Below are 26822 nucleotides of genomic sequence, written 5' to 3'. Positions count from 1 at the left end.
TCTTTTTACTATTTCTTTTATTTTTATTCTAAATTCTATATATACTAAAGCCCAATGCAACTAAACACTGTAGCTAAGCACAGTGTAATGACGGAAATGCCCCTCATTTTGCTGCTGTTTTCATTTTGTTTTTTCTTCAGCACAGTAAATTGACGAAACTGCCCTTGACTAAACAGCTTTTTCTATTTCCATTTTTGCCCCTTCTCCTTCTTTGCTAACCCTTCGTCCGCTCACAGAAGCCCCCATTTCCAGTTCGTTTCGAACCAGCTGGTTGGGGGGCAGCCATGGAAGATCTGCACATGCATGGGGAGCCGTCGATCTTTGTTTGGGAGGTGCACGGGTTTGTGCCCCTGCTTGACTGGTTGCCCTCTTAGTTATGTTCCTTAATGAACAGTACAATGGCCTTTTTGCCATGATGCCCAACGACATACCCCTTTTGCCCTGTGCGCTTCTCTCCCCCGGCGAATTCATCTCATCTCATCTGCTCTTCGTTGTTCAGCCATCTTTCCAGCTGCGCTTCATCCTTCTTCTCATCGCACGGGTTTAGCTCAAAGAGATTTCTAGGTTTCGTAAAAAAGGTTGCTTTTAACGTTCTTTTGGTTTTCTAAGTTGGTTTATTCATTTTCATGTCGAAAATTGAGAAGTAAATCAGAAATTGAGTTTGGTTTGTTGTTACAGGGAGGAAGATCTAAGGAAAAAGAACTGGAGTAATCAATTTGAGAACCCCCAGTCTGCTCATCAATCTGGTAATTGATGTTTGTGTGGCTGAATTTTTGTTTTTTTGTTTTTTTGTACCTATCTTGCGTTCCCTTTTTGGAGTCTCTCTTTGACCTTGAAGATGCATAAGGTTCTTGGTTGTAATTGACAGATACAATTTTTGCTGCTGATCTTGGTGAGGAGCTTGGCTTTTGCATGAGTGATCTCTCTCTCTCTCTCTCTCTCTTTCTCTCTGTATATATGTGGGAAATTTTTAGAATTTTGTTAATACTTGCTTTTAAGAGAAGGAGAACAAATAGAAGTCATAAGGTAAGATGGGAGCAAAGGATTATTTATCAAAAAAAGTTAGAATCACTAAGTATAGGACGGTTTATCAAACTCTAATTGTCTTGATCTCTGCATATATCCAACACAACCATGGTCACCTTATGGCAGTGTACGTGCTTCATAGGTTTTTCCAGGCGATTGCTTGATGTATAATTTTAGAAGGGTAATCTACTTAATATTTCAAAATCTTGGAACATAGACTTCACTTTTGCGTATGGTTATAAACTATGCTTGGTTGAACTGTGTTCGTTTGATTTAAATTTGCCGAATTATTTCAATTTCGGTTTTTGTGATACCTTATTAACCATTTGATCTGCTCTTCTAGCAGTTTATGAATATGAATGAACATATATGAGATAGAGAGATCAACTAGAACTTAGTTGCTCCAAAGATAGAACCTAGATCTCTTTATGTCTTTGTTCAATTTGAGCAAAACTTAAGATTCACAACCCTTATCAGATGTTTTAAGTGTAATGAACAAAACTATAACCTATAGCCTGTTATTTTTCATTTATTTTGCTTCTATAACCTTTAAGTGTTTACAGGTTATTTCTACTTTTATAGCCTACTTCTCCATTAGATTAGCTTAGCCTACAAATAGCAACACATGTGTGAGTTTTTACCATTAGTAACTCCTTTCCTTCTTCGTTTCCTTTTGAAAATCATTAATCATCGTAAGTCAAATGCTTATAGATGATTCTCTGATTTATGTACATTATTAGCTCCTTTTTTGCCATCATTTCCTTTAAAAAACATTAATTATCGTAAATCATGTACTTTTAGACCATTATCACAAACAGAATCTGTATGTTTTTATTTTTTGCTCTTTTGATTGTTGGTTGATTTCATTTTTTTGGTTGCGTTTGTTATAGGTGCTGTCTAACTACTTTTGGACTGTTTGATAGCTCTTCCCATTGCTGTTAGGCAACAGGTCAGTTTTCTATTCGTCTTTTGAAGAGGTCATGCATATCAAGTGTGGCAAATTGGTTTTTAGATATTGTGTCATTTGAAAATTGTTATTTCTGTGGTTGTGATATTATTGCTTATATCTGGTTTGCTTGGTTAGGCCATAGAAATTGTATTTAATTTGTTTTTAGATAAAAGGGTTTTTCTTCAAGAACAAACAGATAGTGTAATTTAAGATAAACAAAAGGAAACTAATCTGACAGAGGGAAAGTTTTATTTATAAATTGACTTAAGTTATGTATGAGATGGATGATTTTTATCTCTTTAAAACAAAATTGTAGTCACAGACCATTTAGATTGATTAAAGAGAGAAAAAAAGACATTGGTTTGATGAAAATACTAAATGCAAAACATACCTGGGTATAACAACAGCACACAACATGGTTGAGGTCATTTGGGACCGCTGTCAGAGTAAAGGCTTTAGCCTATCAGACAGTTAAACTGGCTCGCCTTATGGTTTAAATAATTTGAGAAGGTCCAATTCTGTTCGTTAATGACTTGCAAAGTCTCAGCATTGACCAACATTGTGAATGTTTTGTAAATCCCTGAGCAGTAACCTATGGGAGTCTAGATTGTCTAGAAAAACCTCCTTAGGGTCAGTTGCTTTGTTCAAATATATAATGCATTTCCATTGTTTCTAGCATATGCTATTTGCTTTGGTGTACATCTTTATTGTTTCTTCGTGTACATCTTTATTGTTTCTAGCTGCGGATAGATCTAGAATGCTTTTGTATCAATTCTTTATTTATGTTCTGTAGAATAAAATCATCTGCTGGCTTTGCTAACATTGCAAATTCTTTTTAGAAGTTTTATATTATATGAAACTGTCAAATTAAAGTATGACAGGATGAGTATAGGATCTTTTTTTCTTTTTTTTTTGTGATTTGAAAAAAAAAACAGTGTGATTCAGTGGGCCGATACTATCAGGTCCATTTGGTTTAAGATTTAGAAGTTTATGAATAGATATGAAATTGCATTTACATGTTTGAGCTGCAATTAAGGTATCTTTTTGTGTTGCAGTTTCCACCAGTACCAGGTTGTTTGGAGGAAGCTCCCTACGGCATTTGATGAGCTCCCTCAGATTTGCGGAATGAAGCTCTGGGCATAATCGTTCAGCTCAGCTTATGTGATCCCAAATCTTCATCGGTGAATTTTGCATTAGACTTAATATTGTGGTAAGTGCTTGCCATTAATGAGGTTTGTTCTCTCTCCCGTTTATACTTTATTTTTTCTAATTAATAAATTTGTACCCATTTTGATTATTTGTTAGTGTCTAATGTAGTAATGTTTAACGAATTAATTGTTTGCTCATGGGTTTCTGAGCATGTTGTTGAATCCTTTGATTCCTTGCCCAAATTGATTCTACTGCTGTGATGATCTGTTGTAGTTAATATTATTGTTGTGGGAAATTAAGCATGCCAATTTCGACAATTTGTAATGATTTTGCTGTTGCAATGGGTTGTTAATTTGTTGTTGTGATGATAGGTAGAGTAATAACAATACTTAGAACTGAAAAATCACTTTATCTCTTAATTACTAAGACAACAAAACTTGAAAACTCTTTTAATCCAATAATATGCTTACAAAGGTTAGAACTAAAGAATCACTTTATAATACTTCAATTGATCTGCTACTTTTATTGGATTCCTGGGTATTTTTTTCTTCTCCTTTTTTTTTAACTTTCATACCATATTAGTACATTTTTCTGATTAAGGATTGAGATTGTGAATGAGGACTTTGTTATTGATTATATTAGTATAATTTGTTTAGGCATTGTCTTTTTGGGATTTTGTTGCTTGCAGAGTTTATTTTCTATGTTTTTCGTTTTGAATCATTAAAACTGAGGTATTCAAGCTATCTCAGCCTTTGATTGTTGCTTTTGATTGAACTGGTTGATGATTTTGCTTTAGATTTGGATTGTTTTGAGACTTTTGTCATATTTTATTTTAAAGTAAAAACTTTTGGGCTCCAAACAAGGAATTGATTTTTAATACATGAGGTTGATCAACAAGAAGACAATTTCTTGGAATCTATGTTGGTAAATGAGTGATTGTTGATCGACAAGAAAACTTCGATCCAATTTAAGCAAATGCTCAAATTGGTTAATCAGATTCCACGAATTATGTGTGAATGATGTGCTAATTCATAATATTTTTTTTTATCCAAATACTGAAATTGATTTGATTGTGTTATTATTTTGATGAAATCAGGTTGAACAATATAGTTATTAAAATACTATATGATTGCTTTTGGTAAGGTTTTCTGTTTGGTTATTAAAAATTAGTTGGTAAACCCTGAAAATCGGTATTTGGATATGCTGGTTCTTTTGTTACAGGGTTTAGGATAGCTCTGTTTTGGTAAGCAGGATATGCTGCTATTTGGGTAGCTCTGTTTAAAGATATGTTTGTTCTTTTACTACGGGGTTTCAATTCAAATTCGTTCTTATACTGGTTTATGTGACAAGGAACTTGAATTTGATAATTTTTGTTTTGGTAGGGGAAAGAAAATTTGGGAGTGTGATTCTAGGAACTGATTGCAATGTTTTAACATAGTTGACTTGAAGAAGACTGGTTTAGGAAATATGTGGGATTTGAAAATCTGACTTCTAAATTGGAATTCTGTTTGTGGACATTAGTGATGACGAGAAAGAATTCAGAAAAGTTAAAATTCATAATTTTTTTGTTTGTGGGTTTGATTTACCAAGCTGATTTTTTCTGATTTCTGCGTTGAATGGAGACTTATTGAAAACTAAGAAAGTTTGTATATCCTAATTTCAGAATGCAGAGTTTGGTTCTTTTGTTTTTTTTCCTTTTCATGGGCTAATAATTTGGCCATGCTTCTACTCTTTGCAGTTGCTAGGGACTGGAATCGATACGCAGGATACATCTCCTTCAGTGTTGCTATTCTTTGACAAGCAAAGATTTATATTTAATGTTGGAGAGGTAAGGAACTCAATTACATACATTTTCCCTGTGGTTTCTTTCCGTACAGATTTTGCTCAAGCTAATTTTTCTCCGATTTTTCTGTTTTTTCTTCCTTTTTTTTCTTTTTTTTTATTTTAAAAACCATGTTTTCTTTTGACATTTTGCAGGTGGTCTTTTGTTGCTTTGGATAGAGCGGTTTGGTTGGTGTTTTCAGTTCTGTTAAGTAAGGGGTGAGTTTCTAGGCTGAAATTTCAATTAATTGTTTCAAGTTTTGTGAATAGAGCATAGAAATGAGCTAATGGCATCAATTGACAATTGGTTGGTATTATTTTTTTGTTGTAATGATAGGTTTAGATGATTACAATATTTGAACATGTTGGTAAACCCTTTGAGTGTTTTGGCAATTGGGTAGTTGAGATGTTCCCTGCCTATTTTCATCGCTTTATACACATTTCACGCAATTTTAAAACCCGCAGCATCGCGCGGGCACCTTTTGCTAGTATTTTACTATTCGTCCATACTGATTCTAAAGATGTTTGAGATGCATATATATATTGAGAATATGAGATCAAGACCACCAATGGGTTGAATCAATTTGCGTAAAGGATGCAACTTTGTATACATTTCTGAATTATTTGCCAAAAATATATTAGATCTTGGCAAAACAAAAGAAAAAAATGTTGTCATATGAATGTTGCCAAAAAAAAAATTTGTGTCATCACGAATGGGGTGTCAGTTCGATTGGTCCAAATCTTTAGTGTGCTCTCAAATGGTCTTGAGTTTAGGTTTCGATACATAAGCTTATGCTTCCAAGTTTCACATTCTAAAATATAATAAGAACTTTAATACATTCGCAATGTTAGCACTCCACCCTACAAATCAAAATACAAAATAGAATACAAAATAAGTATGCCGCCTAACTCATACTCAAGCTAATGTTTCAGAATGATGGATACAAAATAGAACTGCACTTACTTTAAACATAAATATAACATCCAGAACTCAAATTCAGTAAAAGCACTACACATGAGGAGATTCATCCAGGTACTGTCACCAAGGCTCGATCTGAAGAAGTACGCTGTAGTAAAATTGATGGATTTAAATGACAGTTCCATCTTTAATGGTTGCATTCTTCAGAATGACTGATTCCATACCGAATATAAAATCCTTCCTTTCCCACATCTGCTTCTACAACTCCATGTTCAAAGCATTTTGTCCAGCAATTTTCAAGTCAAATAATTGATCAAATTTCTTTTAAGATGCATGAGCATTTCAAATCTTAAATTTCAAAAGAAGGAGCACTAGCATCAGTACTTGTGATAACCATGTTTCTTCCTATCTTCGCATTCTTGTTTATTATGAAATTGCTTCAAGATATATTACATGAAAAATCAACATAAAGAGATAATTCTTTTCAGAACTTAATAGGCAACTATGGCAACTAGCATCTCACCAGATTTTGGTATTGTACTTGATAAACAACCAAAACCTGGTCCAGAAAAAAAGTAACGACGATTGGAAGGGTTTGTAAGTGATGCAATTCTTAAATAGCCACACACAAAATAAAAAAACCCCAAAACATACCTGAATAAGAAATTCTTCCCTCCAGTTGTTAAGGTGATCAAATGATTCCATTGAATTAACATCATGGACAATATCTTGTCTTACATGATTATGGTCTTCTAATCATATAAGGACTCGGCAGTTTGCAGTGATCTAGGAGTATAGACTTAATCATTATCTGCAGTGTTTTAATAGGAAACAACAACCCAGAGAATTCCTAATTTCATATGGATTAAAACAACCTATCCTAATGCTTGGATTACTTAAGTGTTTCTTAATGGGCAGGAAACTTAAGTAAATGCATATAAGTAGAGGTCCCTTCCCTAGCAGTCGATTACCTAGTCATACAGAAATCTCACCCCATTAGAGAGAGGGTTTAAGGACTCATAGGAAAAGAAGATTTATATCTTACCTACTGAAGCTATGTCTGACCAAGGTTAGTGTTATTGAATAAAGGCATGAAAGAACTTACAACAATCAGCCTCAAGTAAAAAGCTACAACAAAGCTTTAAAATCGGTCATACTGTATCCCAGATCTGACAAAACAATAGAATGTGGGTTATGTAGATGCACTTACCCACCAACTTATCCAAGAACTTAAAAATAAAACATGTTAGTAAAATCTAGATCCAAACAAAATCCGCTTCAGTTTACACAACAAGAAAATACCAAGAAACAAAATTCGGACAAGTTAATTACAAGAAGTGCCTTGATATGGTTCTTTTTCTTCTCCTGACTATCCTTCCCAGATTAATATTAAATTTCAAAAGGAAGGGCAAGTTAATTAGAATTCTTGTGAGTTCAACTTTCTCTATATTTATCTATAAAAATGACAAAACTAAGTTCTCTCCCTCTGCTCCCAATTAACAGAGCATCACTACCATAAGAAGTAGATTCTCAGCACCAATAATTGCTTTACATCCTCATGGGGCAATAAAATCAGCAACAACAACAGCAACAACGAAGCTCTAACTGAACTCTGCTCACTCAGTTTAACCTTTCTTCACATTTTGATGTGATCATGACAAAAGAAATATCTTTTTCCACTCCCTATTAATAGAAGGATCACTACGAATTTTTCGGGGTGAAAGCTCAGTTCAGTTAAATGAAATCATAATATCATAAATAGCAAGCTTGTCTTTTTTTTTTTTTAAAAAAACAATGATCCAATGCGGCAGAAAATAAGTATATCAAGTTCAGATGTCTTTTTCCACTGTTTTAAATAAAAATTTCGTTTCTTATCCAAAAATAAATAAATAAAGTAGAGAAAGAAAATGAAACATGAACAGAAAAAACCAGGAAATAATTTCAGAATATAAATCCAAAAAATTATAGTAGAAAGACTTTGGACTTACATCTCAAATCATTGGTGAATGGTTTTGCTGCAAATTGGTTCTGGGCTTTCCTAAACTAGAACCTGTTGCGTAGGTAATCTCTGGAACTGTACCTATGCTGTAGGTACATTGCCGGAAAATCCTCAATATTCTGTATTTTGGTTTGTCGTTCTCTGTTTCAGTTGCCGTGCATTCTTTGTTCTGAATCTTTATTAACAATTTAAGATTGTCAACGTTGTAGACTGTTGTTTGTTAGCAAAAGAAAATTGTCAATTGCCTTTGGATTTTGCGTTTTTTTTGCTGTGTCTCTCATGTTTATTCATTAGAAAAAGCAACTTCAGTATTCAAGCTTCCGTCATATATGACCCAATTAGAGTGCTTCTTGTACCTTTCATGAAAAGCCTCATTGAATGCCTTGAGCAGCTTGTTATCCAAATCCTGTTGATCAAAAGAAAATGAAATTAAACCCTTTTGGCTTAGAAGAGGCAGAAGCTTTCCCCAGCTCTCTCTAGAATAGAGAGCTGCACAATAGTCCTTGTATTTCTCATGAGCTTCTAACCAAGAATCTCCCATTATATGCCCAAGTTGTGTGCCTTTCATTTGGCTGACATGACAGTGATTGTTTAGGGTTTAGGGTCTCTCTCACTTCAAGTAGAACCTAACCTACAGGTAACCTCTTGAGTGTCTACCTACGGCACAGGTACTTTACATAGTGGGCGGGATTAGTTGATGAAGCTTTTGGCATATATCTGTGGTATAGGTATAGTGTCTCAGATTACCTATACGACTTATAGGGGCTGACCCTCTCAGATTACCTACACCTATAAATGACGGAGGACCTTTTTCACCTGCAGCTTTTGAACCCAACTTCTGTAATCATCATTTGTGTGCATAGTTTCATTGTGTCATGTATTATACTTGAAATTGTGAGTCAAATGTGCATATATCTGGAGCAGAGGTATTTCTTGTTATTAAGGTTGTTTATTTTGTAATTTGGTTTGATTGTATTTAAGAAAATAAAATATAAACCTCAGAAATTAAAATGTCTCATGCATTGGGAAGAGATATGTGATTCTCCTTTTCTACCCTGACTTCAAATTTGTTTGTCCCGCAGGTTTGTTGTCACCATGAAGAAATATGTGATTCATTCCTACTTCCCAGTATCTTTAATTTCATAACGTGCTTTTAAAATCCCTAGTTTCAAAAAATTAGTTGATTTTGTTATGTTCTTGTGTCTTTTGGGTGTTTGAAGTCTGTGACATCATGATTTGGGAGTCTGAAGTATGTGTATATGTCTTAACATGGATGGTTACAAGTTTACAACAGTTAATGGAACATTATTTGCACTTAATCTGTATTTTTTTAATTCCTTACCCAAGGGGCCTGCCTAACTGACCTACCAAACATGTGTTTCGGGCCTTTGACTTAAAAAGCTGTTTTGAGTTTAAGAATTTAGATTCAAACCCAATACTAAATAGACCTTTAGGGTCTGTTTAGTAGGCTGGATTGGATGAGACTTTTTCAATTAAAATGGATATGAATTCAGTCTGTTGTTTGGTGGGCTTAATTGCATCACACGCTAGCTTGGACTTAAATTTTTGTTTAGAATATGAATCCAGCGTATGCCACGTCGAGGCATGGGTTTCGAAGTCTCTCTTCGTCGGCTGCCTCTTGCCAAACGTGAACTCTCCCTCTTCAGGTCGTCTCCCTCGCGTCGTCTCTCTCTTCAAATCGTCTCTCTCGCATCGTCTCCCTCAACCGCTTCACGTCGTCGTCTCTATTGTCTCTCCTCTCCTCTCTCATCTTTCTTCTCTCTTCTTCTCTCCTCTCTTCTGATTTTTTTTCTTTCCAAAACTGATTTCTCTGTTCTTGTTTCATTAGATCTCTGTTCTTTTTCTTTTCGATTTTTTGTTAAATATTAAGTGTTGTGGTTTTTTGGGTTTGACTTATTTTGGTATCTTTTTATTTTTTTAAACATTCATTCATCTTTCTGTTTCCCAGAATTGAAGATCTGGGTTAGATGTTGAGTGCATTTTATTTTATTTATTTTTCACTTCATTTTCAGCATTTGTTATGATTTAAGAGAACTTGTGTAAAATTGGTGTATTGGGTTGTCTTTAGGGACAAATGGTTTTTGATGGTTGAAGGGTTGAGTCTGATCTTTGATGGCTTGTGATCGATCAACTGGAATTTGAGAAGTGGGTGTTTACGATTTTTGTATGCAAACCCCAATTAATCATAAATAATAATAATAATAAAATTTTGTTATGTTTTGTGAATTTGAGAAGTGGTTGATTAAATCTTTCAAATCTGGTTTCCCACCCAAATTTTGCATCATATTAATTTTTTTTTAAATGTGGTTTTTAGTTTGTATTTTCTTTGATCTGAAAGAGGAAGAAAGATATTTAAGAAGAAAAAAAAAGGAAACACTGAGGCAAAAAGTTCGAATTTTGCATCTGATTATTGTTAATCAAAATAATAATAAAAAAATTTGATTTATTAAAAAAGAAAACTTAAGTCTGTTGTTTGGTGCAAAAATGAATAGGATTGGACTCAAAGCCTAGTCAGTCTAAGTCAGCCCAATCCAATGTTTCAAAGCCCATCCTAACTAGTCAAAATCAGCCCACCAAACAAGGCCTTAGTTTTCTAATTTATGTGGGTTAGGATTTCTGCTGTATGAGGAATTTTTATTCTATTGTCTTTAGGTTTTAATTTGCTATAAATACTCCAATGTAATTTACTTTTGGGAGATTCACTATAATACTCAATATAGGAGCTTAAATTATAAAAAAATCATATATGAAATGAACTTTAGAAACACACCCAAAGCCCATTTACAACATAACAAAAAGGCTTTTAACTTCTTTTAAATTACAAAACTACCATTGATTTTTTAAAAGAAATCCAACCCAAAAATGTCATAAAAAACTCAAAACACTCAATGAGGTATCAAAGTAATTTAATAATTAAAATTAAATTCAATAGGGCTATCTGTCATTTTTGGGGGTATGTTTTATAGAAATTAAATGGTGTAGAATTTATTTATAATTTTAGTGCTAATAATGGGTATTTGACTAAATATCTCTTTATTTTTCAGAGATTGGAATCCGCTAATTTGTTAACCAACGACTTGGACAAGTTCAAGACAGTCACTGTGCACGGTCAACTTAATGTAAAACCCTAAACCCATAATAACTTTTTTTAAAAGTTGGGTTAAAATTGTAAAAAATAGGATTTTTTAAATTGCATTTTTTTGTTTGTTTCGATGTTGCACTTTAAAATTGTAACTTCATTCAGGCTTTTTGTTTCGATGTTGCTGTTTTTACCTCCCCCGTTACTTCTAAATAAACTTTGTTTTTATTTACAAAAAATTGCATTTTTTTTTTTTTGCAGTCAATTTTTTTCTCTGTTTGAGGAATGCTTGCAAAGTTTGGTGTTGATATTTTTGTTTGTAGACTTGCTGCCTATGTCTGAATATGAATAATTGATTTGATGAGCAGCTGATAAATGTGCTATAATATTCCAATTACTTATATATGATGAATGGTTGCTTGCTGTTTTCGTTTTTGTTTTCAATTATTTTTTTTCGATTAGGTTAAGTGCTCGCTTTCTGTTCTTAATGAATAGGGGGGGTATAATGTGGCGATGGAGGCTGGTTAGGTTGAATTAAAGTGAGAAATAATTTTGTTTATTTAGAAGATGATAAATTAAATAAAATTAAAAGAGATGCACATGATATGACACTCTACCTCATATGCCACATCAGTTAGTATGATATACAAGTTTGTTTTTTATTTTTATTTTATTTTATTTTTTTATTTATAGGAGAAGTAAAACACTACAAACAAAAGCCCCGAGGACATGCAGGCCCCAACAGGTCAAAAAAAAAGGGACGGAACAGTTCAAAGGCAAACCAGTCTCCCACAGCTTGGAAGGGGTAAGCCCATGCCCCAAACTAGTCACAGCATCAGCCATAAAATTTGCCTCACGGAAAACATGACTAAAAGAACAGGAGTCAAAGAAGGAGCTGAGAAGCGTAATATCCTTAATCAAGAGGTTGATACTCCAAGGGGCCATAGCTTTCTTGTTAACACAGTCCCAAGGTACCGACCAATAGTAGATTTATGTTGAATTTGCATATTGCTACTGAGACTAGATCTTACATTGGCTGCACATTGTTAGAAAAATACAGAGTGGACTTATGCAAATTAATTTTTTGACCAGAAACTTCAGAGAAGGAGTTAAGCAGTTTAGTAATGTTTCTGGCAGCCACAGTGGTGGCCCTGGCAAAAATTAAGCAATCGTCTGCAAAAACAAGGTTAGAGATACGAAAACCTCTTGGCGAAGACAATAAGCCAAGATTGGTCTTAGGAGAAGCAGCTAGCAAATTGCAATGTTTAATGAAAGGTTCCATACATAAAATAAGAATATAAGGGGAGAGGGGTCTCCTTGTCTAATACCCCTGGAAGGGGTGAAATAGCCATGAGGGGAACCATTAATAAGAATAGAAAAAGAAGTGCTAGTGATACAGTTCATAATTCTATCACACCAAGCCATGCTGAAACCAAACTGGTGAAGGCAAGATTTAATGTAAGACCAATCAAGGACATCATAAGCTTTTTCCAGGTCAAGCTTAACAGCCATGGCTCCTTCAGAACCTTTCTTACGTTTGAAGTCATTGAACAACTCATGGGCAATTAAAATATTATCAAAAATAGACCTTCCCGAAGCAAAGGCCCCCTGATTCTGCGATATGCATTTCGAAATAATAGGTTTAAGCCTATTAATAATAATTTTAGTGATGATTTTATAAGTTACATTGCAGAGCGTAATAGGCCTAAAATGAGCTACAGTTTCAGGAGCATTAAACTTGGGAATAAGAGCAATATTGGTGTGATTAATTTCTCTTAAAGACAAGTTGTGTGATTAAAAAAATCATCCACCAAGCTTTTTAATGGGTGCTTAGTCTGATCCCAGAAATTTTGGTAAAAGATGGCATGAACACCATCCGGGCCCGGAGCTTTAAGGGCACCAATACTCTTGATAGCCTCAAAAAGCTCTTCTTCATAAACAGGGGCTAAGAGTCTATCATTATCAGACGCACTAATACAAGGTTGGATAATTTCTGTGTAGTTTTTAATCGCCCTCAAACTTGGAACATTAGATGCCGTAAATCTCTTCTTAAAAGCATCCACAAGCAAATGATTAAGGCTCTCTCCCTCCACCCAAATGCCACTACAATCCTTGAGCTTTAAAATTTGGTTCCTCTTTCTTCTAATCAAGGCTTGGGTGTGGAAGTATTTCATATTCTTATCACCTAAGTTCAGCCAATTGGATCTAGCTTTCTGAGCGTAAAAAACCTCCTCCTGCTCAAGGAGCTATTGTAAGGATTTATTAATTGAGAGGTCTCTATTCATAAGATAGGGATCAGTGGGCTTAGTAGCTAGTTGGTCCTGAATGACTTTTAACTCGTCTTGAAGAGAGCTGATTATGTGGATAAGGTTACCAAAGACCTCACGATTCCACTTTTTGAGCAGATGTTGAAAGGTTTGAAAGCATGTGTGAACTTGCTGAGAAGCATTGCCAAGATAACCCACGTTCCAGGCTTGGTTGAAAATTCTAGGAAAATCCGGATGGGATAACCACATAGCTTCAAACTTAAAGCTCCTAGAGTTGTTGCTCTTGTTTTTTGTGGTGCAGGAAAGGGAAATGGGACCATGGTCCGATCTAATGATTGGCAGATTCTGGAGTACACAATTTGGGTACAGATTTAGCCAATTGGGGTTAACCAAAACACGATCAAGTCTCTCATAAATAACAGAGGCATCTTTATGACCATTACACCAAGTAAAAGGAACGCCAGTAGCGCTAAGGGATATAACTTCACAAAGATTTATAAAATCATTGAATTCAGCCAAAACAGCAGGGGCAATGGCAGAACCACCTATTTTCTTACCAGAGGTGCAAATGTTGTTAAAATCACCCATAAGCAACCATGCATCAGACCTCCCAGGTTTAAGGTCAAGAATATCATTCCAAAGTTGTTTTTGTTTATGTTTTTGTGGATAGGCATAGATAAAAGTAGCTTTCCAATGTTTATTTTCAATAATATCATGCAGATGGCAGTGTATAAAACGCTCATGATACTCTAAAATAGATATATTAATAGAAGAAAGATTCCAAAGTAAGATAATCCCCCCACACTAACCTAAGGCAGGGATACAAAATGAACCAGCAAAACCAAGCCTCTGGGCAATAGCCTCAGCACGGACCCCAGAGGCTCTGGAATCCAAAATACAGAAGACATTTAAGCTAAACGTACCAATATAAAACAAAACTTGAAAGATAAATCCTGGCCAGGCACTGCCTCGGCTGTTCCAAGACATCATCTTCATGGGATAGGATTAGGAGAGGTACGAACAGAGGTATCAGCCTCCCTCAAAGATTCTCCATTGATTCCAACACTAGGCAAGGAGTCTTCCTTCACAACATCTTCATCACGAGCCCTTTTCTTAGGGCTTTTGTAAGCAAACGCAGTAAAGGCGCTGCTGCCTTCTTGAGATTGAGCAGAAGCTGTCATGACAGCTTTACCATGCCCTTTGCTACTCAGACCCGAGCCCTGACCCTTAGCCCCAGCAGCAAGAGAGCCACCTTCTTCTGTAAACTTAATCCCCTCAGCAACTTCTCTAAAAGTTCTCCCATCTCTCTCCTACATCCTAACTTGCATCTTAGCTTTACCTTTGCGGTTAGCCACCACGGTCCACTCTGGGTCTTGAGTCTTGGTAGGCATTTTCTCCCCATAATCAGAGTTTTTGTCAGCATAAAAGGAGTCCACAGTGATAGGCTGTGGGAACACCAAGGTAACATCTTCAGCTAATTTTTCCTGCTCCTCTACCCCAAGCACTAAAGCCCTCGGAAGCACGTTAGGCTCATTATCCAAACGTTCCACTTGAAGAAAGCTCTTGTTTGAAATTTTTATAGGGCACTCATGAACCCATTCCATCTTTTGGCTGCAGTAGAAGCAAATAGCAAATAGAGCATCATAGCTTACAAAAATCTTGGTTTCTTGAGGATACTTCCCCAAAACTAGACAGCGTTTCAACGGCCTAGTTAGATCCAGAACCATGCGGACTCGGACAAACATACTCTGCTTTCCCTCAGTGGATTGCAAGTCAACCCCAATCGGGTCTCCACGAATAGAGACTAGATCATGAAGGACTTCAGGGTCTTTGCAGTGAAGAGGCAGAAATGGAATTCTGACCCAGCCAACAATGGATGTGACAATGGCATGGAAGGGAGAAAAGTCTGGAGTCCAGCGTTGGAGAGCAAAAATCTGGCCCAGAACAAACCAGGGTCTGTTCTCCAGCACATAGACAACATCTTCTTCAGCAGTAAACTCCACCTTGTACCAGTCACGACCAATATGGTCAACTGTAACCTCGCCCTGCATGTTTTTCCACTCACTCTTCAGTATGTGCCTAATGACCCTACTGTTCACAGGGACACCAAAGATCTTTCCAACTAAACAGAAAGTCTCATAATGGCTTTGGACAGAGTAATCTAAGGCAGTAGTGGACACTTTGGTTTCATTTCTGTCCATTCTAAAGGTAAATCTGCCCTTACGGACAACACTAGGCTCCACAATGGACCTATTTCCCCAGCGGGAATCAGACTTAGGGCTTGGACTGCGGGAATTTGCAAGAGAAGAACTGGCATTGAGTTGAGCACTCATGGTGAAGTAGACAGAAAATATGCAACAACAAAAGGATATATGGCTTAGCAAGATTAGATTGAAGTGATGAACAACAAACCAGGATTCCAGATAAATAGGCAAGGGAGATTTCTTACAATGATTACAGATAAAGTTTATCCACCAATGCATGCAAAGATATTGGGAGAGATTATCAGTTATCTTACCTATGCCTCTAAAACCTACATCGAGCCTCGTCCCCCACCTCGACTGCAGATATGATTTCCTTCTTCTGGTGCCATTAATTTGTCTGAACCAACCCTGGCCAATAGATTGAAAAGAAAAGGCATGATTAAGGCATTTGGGTATACTGATAGATAGATAGAGCAACAATTGATGCCAATGATTAACACTTCCCATAAGCATCTCCTTTGAAAATGCATCGTGAAGCCCAAGCGACCTCTATTAGCATCCCCGAGGGCCTTAGACGGTAGCTCAGTAGGCTTATCACAGCACCATCTCCAAGAAGACTCGGGGAAGATCAATCGGCTCCATCCCTTGCTAAGATACGCCATCAGAGCCAAAGCCCATCCTTTAGACTTAATGATCGCTATCGCTTTCTTCACTAGTTGTTTCCCTTGATCCTTCTGCCTACCTTTTTTCTTCATTTTATTCCAATTTCCAAATCTTACTGCGGCTGAGCAAACCCCCTTCTCGTTCTTCATTTTTCGTTTATTTCCTCCATGAGTATTTGTTGTTGTGATTATGATATACAAGTTGATGAATATATTATTATTGATATTTAAAACTAAATGTTAAAATAATACCTATGTTTTTACCAAGAATACATTGTAATTCCATTTAAACTTAAATATGGTAGAATTGGAAAAGCCCCCTTGATTGTTGCTGGCTTGACACAGTCATAATTTTTGTGATATTTGCTACATTCCACAAATATAAAATAAAATATAAAAGATACGCACTAGATATTCCACCACTAACTAGACTCTTGACCACCAAAAAAAAAAAAAAAGAGCATAATTAAATTAAAATATGAAACTAGAAAGGACAGCACAATTCTTATTTCTTGGATATCTTAAAATACCCTAAGAACAACAAGGAGTCCAAACTTGCATTGTTCCTCCAAATCAATTCATCGTCTCCACCACCTTTGATTTATGTGAACATGTCTTCGATGAATACCAATTCTTTCCTCCTACTGAGGGAATATCTTGAGAAGCACGTTGTACATAGCTCTGTAATACCACTTACTCCATCTCTTGCACAACATAAGTGATCCAATGGCAACTCCAAAGCCAAATGTAAATCCAACTTCGACACTGATAAGATCCCAATTAACCTCATGATGATGATGTCCAAAATTTGAGGCCCTTCCATTCACTGTTGGTGGTGGTGACAATCCTGCTTTGTTATCAACTGTCAAAGGATGAAGGAAGTTGAGGTTCCACTCCAAAACCAATTGGCAATGGGGGGAGTAACCCAACTCCTTATAAGCCTTTGCTAGGTTGCTTAACTTTCCAATGCCGGACTCTTTACCTTCACATTCTCACACGCCCTCGCACGTGTGGCGAATTTTCAAGCCTAACACGTGGACAACACATATTGGGTGACGTGGAGGACGTGTGGCCGTTGGGCTTTCACACGTGGGCTAACCTGCTCTGATACCATGAAGGAAGTTGAGGTTCCACCCCAAAACTAATTGGCTGCAAATGGGTGTACAAAGTCAAATATAATTCTGACGGTTCCGTCGAGCGCTACAAAGCTCGTCTCGTGGCCAAAGGATATACCCAACAGGAAGGCTTGGACTACACGGATGCCAAACCAGTTGACAGAGAGAAGTCCTCATCCACAACCGATAGAGATGCATATGACTCTACCGATCCCTACTGCATACACCACTCAGATCATCCCGCCATGGTATTGGCTTCCATGACACTGACCGGTGATAACTACAGCACTTGGAGTCGTAAAGTACGAATTTCCTTGAGTGCGAAAAACAAAACAGGCTTTATTGATGGGTCCATTGTGAAGCCATCCCTCCCCAAAAAACCTACAGAGTATCAACGATGGCAGAGGTGTAACGACATGATCTTGTCGTGGATTCTCAATTCTTTGGATCCTGACCTTGCTAATAGTGTTATTTATGCTGAGACAGCTCATGAAGTATGGACTGATTTAAAAGAACGATTTTCACAAAGCAACGCTCTTAGGATTTTTCAGATTCAACGCACCTAGGATTTTTCAGATTCAACGCAGCATAGCAACACATACGCAAGATCAGATGCCTCTGGCAACATATTATTCAAAACTAAAGAGCTATTGGGACGAACTGGGTTCCTACAATGATACAGAAGTTTGCTCCTGTGGAGCAAAGAAGTCGTTGGCCAAGCGCGAGGAACAACAACGCTTGATGCAATTTTTGATGGGACTAAATGAATCCTATGCAGCGATCCGAGGGCAGATTCTCCTTATGGAGCCCTTGCCATCAGTTAGAAGGGCATATTCCCTACTTTCACAGGAAGAGAAACAACGTGAAATCACCACTACCCATGCAAATACAGAAAGCATGGCCATGTTAAGTATCCACAATAAGAAAGGGGGTTCTTCTAAACCCGCTTATCAATTCCGCTCACAACAAGGATATAATTCACAACAAGGACAGAACTCACAACCTCGTTCCTCTTTTCGAGGGAGCCAAAAAGAGACTCGACGTTGCACTCACTGCAATGGAGATACTCACACCGTCGATACTTGCTATTATCTCAAAGGGTTCCCTCCAGGACATAAGTGGCACAACAAAGAAGTCTCTCTGCCTGATAGAGGAAGCAGTTCACACCAAGGAAACCAAAGGAAGTCACATGCTGCCAATAATGTCCAAAACTCAGATTCACAAGTTCATCATCTCCAGTCCATCGCGCCCCACCTTACACTAGACCAATGCCAACAAATTATGGGCGCTGTAGGTAAAGAAGATGTTTCACAAACCCAAGTAAATTTTGCAGGTCTGTCTTCTCCTTCTTGTCTATTTTCTCAAAAGCAATCCAATTTATCGCATGCTTGGGTAATTGACAGTGGCGCTACCGACCATATCACTAATTCACATGACTTTCTAACTGACACGTCTCCATCCTCCATGTCCCCAGTAGGATTGCCCACAGGGGCTAAGGCACCCATAAAATCCACTGGCAAAATCACTTTTGATGGAAATTTGTGTCTAACTGATGTTCTTTGTGTTCCATCCTTTAATGTTAATTTGATGTCAGTTCCCAAACTCACAGAGTCACTTAATTGTTGTGTTGTGTTCTTTCCCAATTTTTGTTATATACAGGACTTGGTTACGAAGAAGATGATTGGATTGGGTAGGCGGCATGGCAACCTATACTATTTTGATTCAAACTATATTTCTCAGAAGCCACCATCCTCCTCACACCATATGTTATCTCGACAAAATCTTTGGCACCTGCGGTTAGGACATCCATCAGATGCCCGCCTTCGTATCTTGGCTCAACATGAATCTGATATTTTCTTTTCCCAACACTCTTGTGATTTTTGCCCATTGGCTAAACAAACTAGACTTCCATTTACTTTAAGTTCCATTTCAAGTATTGCTTCTTTTGATTTAATTCATTGTGACATCTGGGGTCCACATAAAATTTCTTCTCATTCTGGGGCAAGATATTTTTTGACTATTGTTGATGATTATACAAGATGCACATGGGTTTATTTAATGCAATATAAATCTGATACTCAAGGTCTTCTTAAATCCTTCTTTGCCTTTGTTTCTACTCAATTTAACAAAACAATAAAAGCTATTCGTGTAGATAATGGTGGTGAGTTTTCTTCTCTAAAAACGTTTTTTGCAGATCTTGGTGTCGTTTACCAACATTCCTGCGTCTCAACACCTCAACAAAATGGGGTTGTGGAACGTAAACACCGACACCTTCTAGAGATGGCTCGAGCCTTGCGATTCCATGCACATCTCCCTCTTAATTTCTGGGGAGAATGCATCCTCACTGCTGCATATCTGATTAATCGTCTCCCCACTCCACTTTTAACTGGTAAAACTCCCTATGAGCTTTTATTTAACCGTCCACCCACTTATAAACATCTTCGCGTTTTTGGTTGTCTTTGTTATGCAACTAATTTACACCCTTCTCATAAATTTGATAAACGGGCACGTAAATGTATTTTCGTGGGTTATCCTTTTGGTCAAAAGGCTTATCGTGTTTATGACTTAGAGACCAAAAAGTTTTTCAGTAGCCGAGATGTTATTTTTCATGAAAATGTCTTTCCTTTTGCCAATCAACATGATGTACCTACTATCCTTGTCTTGCCTTTAACCCCCAATGATTATGATTATGAGCCTGTCCACATATCAGACCCACTACCCACTTCATCTTCCAAGCCAAATCCACCAACCAATCTAGATATGCATCCACCTAGCCCAAACACACACTCTGGCACACCTACACCACCTCTTCCAAATACACCACCACCTAGTCCATGCACACAATCTAGTCCAAATACACACACCCAATTTAGCCCCAACACGCAATCTAATATATCCCCTCAACCTAGTCCACCACTAAGTCCATCACATGATACACACCCACCACCACCGCTTCGACATTCTGAACGCCTAAAACAACCTTTAGTGCTCCTACGTGACTACCACTGTTACACTGCCATGTCTCCCTACTCTGATTCATCATCTTCTTCAAATACAAAAGGTAAGGGCACCCGATACCCTATTTCCCAATTTCTTAATTATCATAATTTGTCATCCACTCACAAATCTTTTGTAGCTTCCATCTCTCGAGTTGTTGAGCCAACTACTTTTGCCCAAGCTTCGACTGACCCTCTTTGGCAAGAAGCCATGGACAAGGAAATTCAAGCTCTTGAGCAAAATAATACTTGGTCCATAACACCTTTACCTGCAGGAAAACACCCAATTGGCTGCAAATGGGTGTACAAAGTCAAATATAATTCTGACGGTTCCGTCGAGCGCTACAAAGCTCGTCTCGGGGCCAAGGGATATACCCAACAGGAAGGCTTGGACTACACGGAGACATTCTCTCCCACAGCTAAATTGGTGACTTTCCGATGCTTGCTTGCTCTTGCCGCTGTACGCAATTGGCCCCTTAACCAATTAGACGTCCAAAATGCTTTTCTTCATGGAGATTTAGACGAAGAAGTCTACATGCTTCCTCCACCCGGCCTTCGCCGACAGGGGGAGCACTTGGTTTGTCGGCTACACAAATCATTATACGGGTTGAAGCAAGCATCATGAAATTGGTTTGCCAAGTTCACCAATGCCCTTCAAGATGCCGGATTTGTCCAATCCCTAGCAGATTATTCACTTTTCACAAGGTATCACGATAATTCATTTACCATTATATTAATTTATGTAGATGATATTGTCATTACAGGGAATGATCCTAAGGCAATTCAGTCTCTTAAGGATTTCCTCCATACTCGCTTCCGCATAAAAGACCTTGGAAATCTTAAATATTTTTTGGGAATTGAAGTAGCAAGATCAAAGAAGGGAATTTTCATCTCTCAACGCAAGTACGCACTGGATATACTTGACGACGCTGGACTTTTGGGTGCTCGCCCTTATTCATTTCCCATGGAGCAGATGCTTAGACTCAACCCTACTGATGGCAAACCACTACAAGATCCTACCAGATACAGGCGATTAGTAGGTCGCCTCATTTATCTCACAGTAACGAGGCCAGATCTCTCATTTACTGTCCATGTGCTTAGCCGTTTCATGCATGAGCCGCACCAACCTCATCTAGATGCAGCTCTTTGTGTACTACGTTATTTGAAAGGCTCTCCAGGACAAGGCATTTTATTTCCTACTACAAACAACCTAAAGTTAAAGGCATTTTGTGACTCAGATTGGGCAAGTTGTCCAACTACCAGGAGATCTGTCACAGGTTATTGTACTTTCCTTGGTGATTCTTTGATTTCTTGGAAAACCAAAAAACAAAATGATGTGGCACGTTCCTCTACAGAAGCAGAATACCGAGCTAAGGCAGATGCATGTTGTGAGCTCACATGGTTACGTTACATCCTCAAAGACTTCGGCATTCAACATTCAGAACCAGCAGCATTGCATTGTGATAATCAATCAGCTCTTTATATTGCAAAGAATCCAGTATTTCACGAGCGAACGAAGCATATTGATCTTGATTGTCACTTGGTAAGACAAAACATTCAATCAGGCTTGGTGTCTACTGCTTACACGCCAACAAAGATGCAGATTGCTGATATATTTACTAAACCCTTGGGCAAGGTTCCTTTTGGCTCACTATTAGGCAAGTTGGGAGTATACAACATACACTCTCCAACTTGAAGGGGCGTATTGAAATAAGAAGTCAACGTGAATATTTCTTTCCTAGTATAAAAGATTGACAGCTACAATTTAGCATTCCTATTCTGGTTAACCACTGATTTGTAGGATCTAGATACAAGGAGAATTGGAGAATTGCAGGTTCATCTCCTATATATGTTGCTGTACATTTAGAATTTTATATTGTACAAATATATGAAATACCGGTTTCTTTACAAAGGAGGCCCCCATAGCCCATTATTACCTATAAAGGAGAGGCTTTTGGAAATGTTGAAAACTGAGTGCTGGCTGGGATCCTGCCGACCAGTTGATTATTTGAGAGATTCAAGAACGAAAGGAAAGTAAGCTTTCCCAATTGTGGTGGAATGTGCCCGCTCAGCTTGTTCAGTGACAGGTCCAAGCACTCGAGTGCACTCATGTTAACAAATGAGGATGGAATTTCGCCTGTGAAAGCATTTCTGGACAAGTTAAGGATATTTAGTGATTTCAATTCTCCCATTTCCTGGAATATAAGAGATGTCGTTCGAACTCAAGTCCAACTCCCTCAGCTTTGGAAAGTTGGCAAAGGATCCTGGAATTGGATCGGAGATAGTTTCAGCGCTAAGGTCAAGACCAACAACATGCCCATTGCTAGTGCAAGTAACACCACCCCAAGAACAGCAGTTGGTGCTTGAATTCCAAGATATAACCTTGGTTGAGTATGAAGGTTGCCAATTATGTATGAGTTAGAAATTGGATTTAGACTAATTATACTCAACCAGGCTTGATTGGTTTTTATTGTTCAACGAGACTAATTATACTCAACCATATCTCAAGTTCTCAACTAATTCTTACTAAACTTATTATGTGTAATATTTAAGTGTTTATCCATAGTAAAAATTAAAAATAACATATTAATTGTAGGTTTTTTTGCTCCCAAAAAAATGAGCGGTTTTAATACACTAGTGCAATATCAACTTGCATCATGCATGCAGTACTTCTGCTTACTTTCCAACCACCGGATTTTAATCCAGAAATTTTTAGTGCATTTAATTCCAAGTTAAACCCAATTAAACTCGAATTTTAAATATTTAACAACCAAAAGAAGCAAACTCTACACTTTTTTTTTTTGGCAATGGGATATTGATATGTCGGATTGAGAGACTATGAACATTGTGGAAATTGTGATGTGAATGTGATGTTACTTTATGGATTGACTTGTTCACATTAAAGTCTTTCCCTATCTTGTGTAATGGACCTTGCTACAGTCTACACTACACGGTAGTCAAGATCAATAATTATAGCTCAAGACTATGAACATTGTGGAACTTGTGATGTGAATGTGATGTTGCTTTATGGATTGACTTGTTGACATCAAACTCTTTCCCTGTCTTGTGTAATGGACCTGGCTACAGTTGTCACGCCTCGGACCCGGGGGTCAGAGGAAACCCAGCACCCAATGCGTGAGAAAACAAAATAAAATAAAAAGAAGTCGAAATATGGGTTTAAAATAAACTTCTCTTATAAAAATAAATCCAAAATATTACAACTTTACAAGAAATAAATAAAGCTCTATCACCATCATCTAATTCCGCTTCAACTGGTTTAGTCCTTGTCTTACCCACAAATTCATCTAAAAAATTAAACAAGGTGAAGGGTGAGCAACCACTGCTCAGTAGGGACATGAGACCTTACCACAGAAAATTGACCTAACTAAATTTAGTGACATGCAATCACACTACCAAATATCATATTAATAATGTTAATGCATGAATGCTCTTCGTCTAATCCCGTTAATTCATATAACTGGACAAGCAGACCAACACGTCCTATACCATGCTTATACCACTTGGTCCCGAATGCCCATTTATATGAACTAACACCCATTTCAATCATCCCATAATTCCCCTTTTGTTAGTCATCTTGTTAACTCTCTATCGCCAGTCCCGAATCACCTAATAAAAACCAAGTGCACTGTCACTACTACAAAAAAGAAAAAAGACGACGGTAAATCACCGTCATGTATTCAGTTTTTCAATGGTCGTGGAATCCACCGTCATCTTTTCCATCATAAACCACGATGCTAAATCACCGTCGTTGTTAAAATATACAACGTCATCAACAAATACAAAACGACGTCTTTGTACTGCAAAAAGAACGAAAAAAGCAGTCGGGATGAGAATAGACAACCAACTCTCTAAAAAAATCGTCGTTAAAAAGGAAAAATATGACACATATTAACAGAATAAGGCTGCAAGATAGACATACAACGACGAAAATTAAAATAAGACGCCGTTAAATATCATTTTCACGACAACAAAAAATATGACGTCTTTAAATACATTAGAAGACGACGTTATTGATTCCTACTACGTCGCCTATATAAAAACAGCCGTCGTAAAATACATTTTTCACTTCGATTTTTCTATAAAAGATGACGTGGAAATAGTTGTCAGTGTCATTATTTACGACGTATGTATTTATAGAGAAGACGTTGAAAAAACTAAACAACGTCGGTTACGAATATATGAGAGTCGTATTACAAAATTTATACGTCCTATTTTCAGAAACAAACAACGACGATAAATATTAGACGTTGTTAAATAAAACAACGTCGAAAACAAATAAAAACAGACGTATTTAGTCTGCACAAGTTTTAAAAAATAGTCGAGGATGAGAATAGACGACCAACACAAACAAATCACCGTCGTTAAAAAGGAAAAATATGACACATATTAAAAGAACAAGGCCGCAAGATAGACATACAACGACGATAATTAAAACACTACGCCGTTAAATATAATTTTCACGACAAGAAAAAATATGACATCTTTAAATACATGAGAAGACGACGTTATTGAAAACTACTACGTCTCTTATTTACAAACGACCGTCGTGAAATAAATTTTCCACTTCGATTTTTCTAAAAAAGATGACGTGGAAATAGGTGTCAGTGTCATTATTTACGACGTATGTATTTATAGTTGACGTTGAAATGCGAAACAACGTCGGTGGCATTTATATAGTCGACGTTGTATTTATATGTATTTATTACTCGCGACGTACTTATTAATATAGACGACGTTGAACTTCTAAACAACGTCATTATTTACGACGCATTTATTAAACAACGTCGGTTCCAAATTAATGTTTAGATAATTTATCTCATTTTTTGGACGTCGGTATTATGGGATTGGAGTCGTGTTATTTTGAATTACATGGCGGTTCTTAATCCTTCCCCGACGTGATATCCTGAATAATTGCTTCACAATAGCGTCGTGGTTCTTCATTGTTACGTTGCTTTAAGGCGTCGGTAAATATGCTGAATAAATGGTTAACCATAACGTCGTGTTTTATTTGAACAGACGTCGTTTTTTATGCAGAATATAATGATGTAATCTGGATCCAGTATTTTTTGCATTGATTGTTTTGTGGCCAAAACCTGTATAATGAAAGTGAAGAAATCACATTACAATATATTATAAAATGAATGTCATACCCTGCCAATTACATAAGCATCATTCAATCCATATATCTTCACACCCATCTCGAATATTTTGACCACCTAACTCACCCACCGGTTCATCAAATGTGTCAACATTTGGCATCCCTCTAGTAAATGGCTCACACTCAATTATCACATCACCTAAGACTTCATCACCAATAACATCATTATATTCTCTATTAGGCATTGATAAAACTACCGACCAACCACGATGCATCGGGTCGTCAACAAAAATATTTGTTTGACTTGAGAAGCCAAAACAAATTGGTCATTCCTATGTCCAATTTTACTCAAATCTACAAGGGTAAATCCAAGTTCATCGACTACAAGACCAGAACTATCTATCCAATCACACCTAAAGACTGGGATTGTAAACTTTTGGTAGTCAAGGTCCCAAATTTCTTGAATGACACCATAGAAACCCATATTTGAGATAATTGGGTTTTTATCCTTGGCACTAGCAACTTGCATGGTTTGTGCAAGTAAATAAACTCCACTATTTTGAGTTGTCCGCACATCATCTTGTGCCTTGATATTGAATTTAATACCTTTAATAAGATAGCTCCTATATAATGGCACTGCCATGTTTGGACCAGCTGCTAGCCACCTTAAATTTTTTGATACGCCATTATTGTCTTCCTCAAGTTCACTTTGAACCTGCAAATTAATCAAATCTTAATTCAATCTAACATAGAAATAAGAAGAAAATTAAAAGAGAAATATGTTATTCAACAACATATACCTTGAAGCGTAGCCATTGAATGAAAGTGCTATTGTGCTTATCCTGCAGCCATTTTGTTCTCTTTCTAAATTTTGGATAAGCAGTCTTGATGTGGATCATATGTTGCCTACATGACACGAAAAATTCAAGCATTACGGTCCCAAATATATAAGATAAACATAAAAAATAATTTAAAATGGAAACTTAAAGAATAAAACTCATACGTACTCGATATAAGGTAGGACTTCCTCCGTATTCTCCAAGACATATAGATGTGCTTGATTCAACAGGTCCTGATCAACTACGCTCACTGTGCAACCCGATAATGGCTTTGAAACTCCCATCTTTTGGCTTGAAGGCACTCCAACTGTACTAACATCAGATAAATGCTGAGTACAAAACTCTACCGATTCTTCAGCTATATACCGCTCAGCAATACAACCTTCGGGACGAGTACGATTCTGAACATACCCCTTCAGCACTTTCATATATCTTTCAAACGGATACATCCACCTAAAATATCCTGGCCCACATAGACGAACTTCTCTGACAAGATGTACTACTAGATGAACCATGATATCAAAGAATGAAGGGGAAAGTACTTCTCAAGCAAACACAGAGTAACTACTACATCTTCTTCCAACTTATCTAGCTTGGAAACATCAACAGTCTTTGCACATATAGCATTGAAGAAGAAGCACAAGCGAGTTATTGCAT

The 26822-nt window shown here is 37.0% G+C and overlaps 2 protein-coding genes and 1 long non-coding RNA gene across 4 annotated transcripts; 2 read left to right on the top strand and 1 right to left on the bottom strand.

Moving 5' to 3' along the window:
* The first annotated feature begins 231 nt into the window (after positions 1-231).
* LOC117636313 lies at positions 232-5441 on the top strand. Of its 2 annotated transcripts, none has more exons than XR_004587054.1 (7): positions 232-578; positions 679-746; positions 869-916; positions 1917-1975; positions 3031-3185; positions 4863-4952; positions 5102-5441. It is a non-coding gene; the product is annotated as an uncharacterized LOC117636313 (long non-coding RNA). The 2 variants fall into 2 exon arrangements; XR_004587055.1 differs by having other exon boundaries at positions 3031-3207.
* A 7297-nt stretch (positions 5442-12738) lies between these two features.
* Positions 12739-15563, bottom strand: LOC117638326. The gene is made up of 5 exons (XM_034373459.1): positions 14570-15563; positions 14249-14488; positions 14040-14111; positions 13345-13979; positions 12739-13197 (listed from the first exon to the last, which is right to left on the bottom strand). The coding sequence occupies exons 1-5, from the start codon at positions 15561-15563 to the stop codon at positions 12739-12741; spliced, it is 2400 nt and encodes a 799-aa protein (XP_034229350.1).
* Positions 15564-20645: 5082 nt separating this feature from the next.
* On the top strand, positions 20646-21903 carry LOC117638324 (uncharacterized mitochondrial protein AtMg00810-like). The gene is made up of 2 exons (XM_034373458.1): positions 20646-20667; positions 20954-21903. The coding sequence occupies exons 1-2, from the start codon at positions 20646-20648 to the stop codon at positions 21901-21903; spliced, it is 972 nt and encodes a 323-aa protein (XP_034229349.1).
* Positions 21904-26822: the final 4919 nt, after the last annotated feature.

The sequence above is a fragment of the Prunus dulcis genome, chromosome 8 (genome assembly GCF_902201215.1).
Source record: "Prunus dulcis chromosome 8, ALMONDv2, whole genome shotgun sequence".
NCBI classification, from domain to species: Eukaryota; Viridiplantae; Streptophyta; class Magnoliopsida; order Rosales; family Rosaceae; genus Prunus; species Prunus dulcis.
Note: the sequence above shows the minus strand (reverse complement) of the source record. Positions and strands in the feature narration are given on the sequence as shown.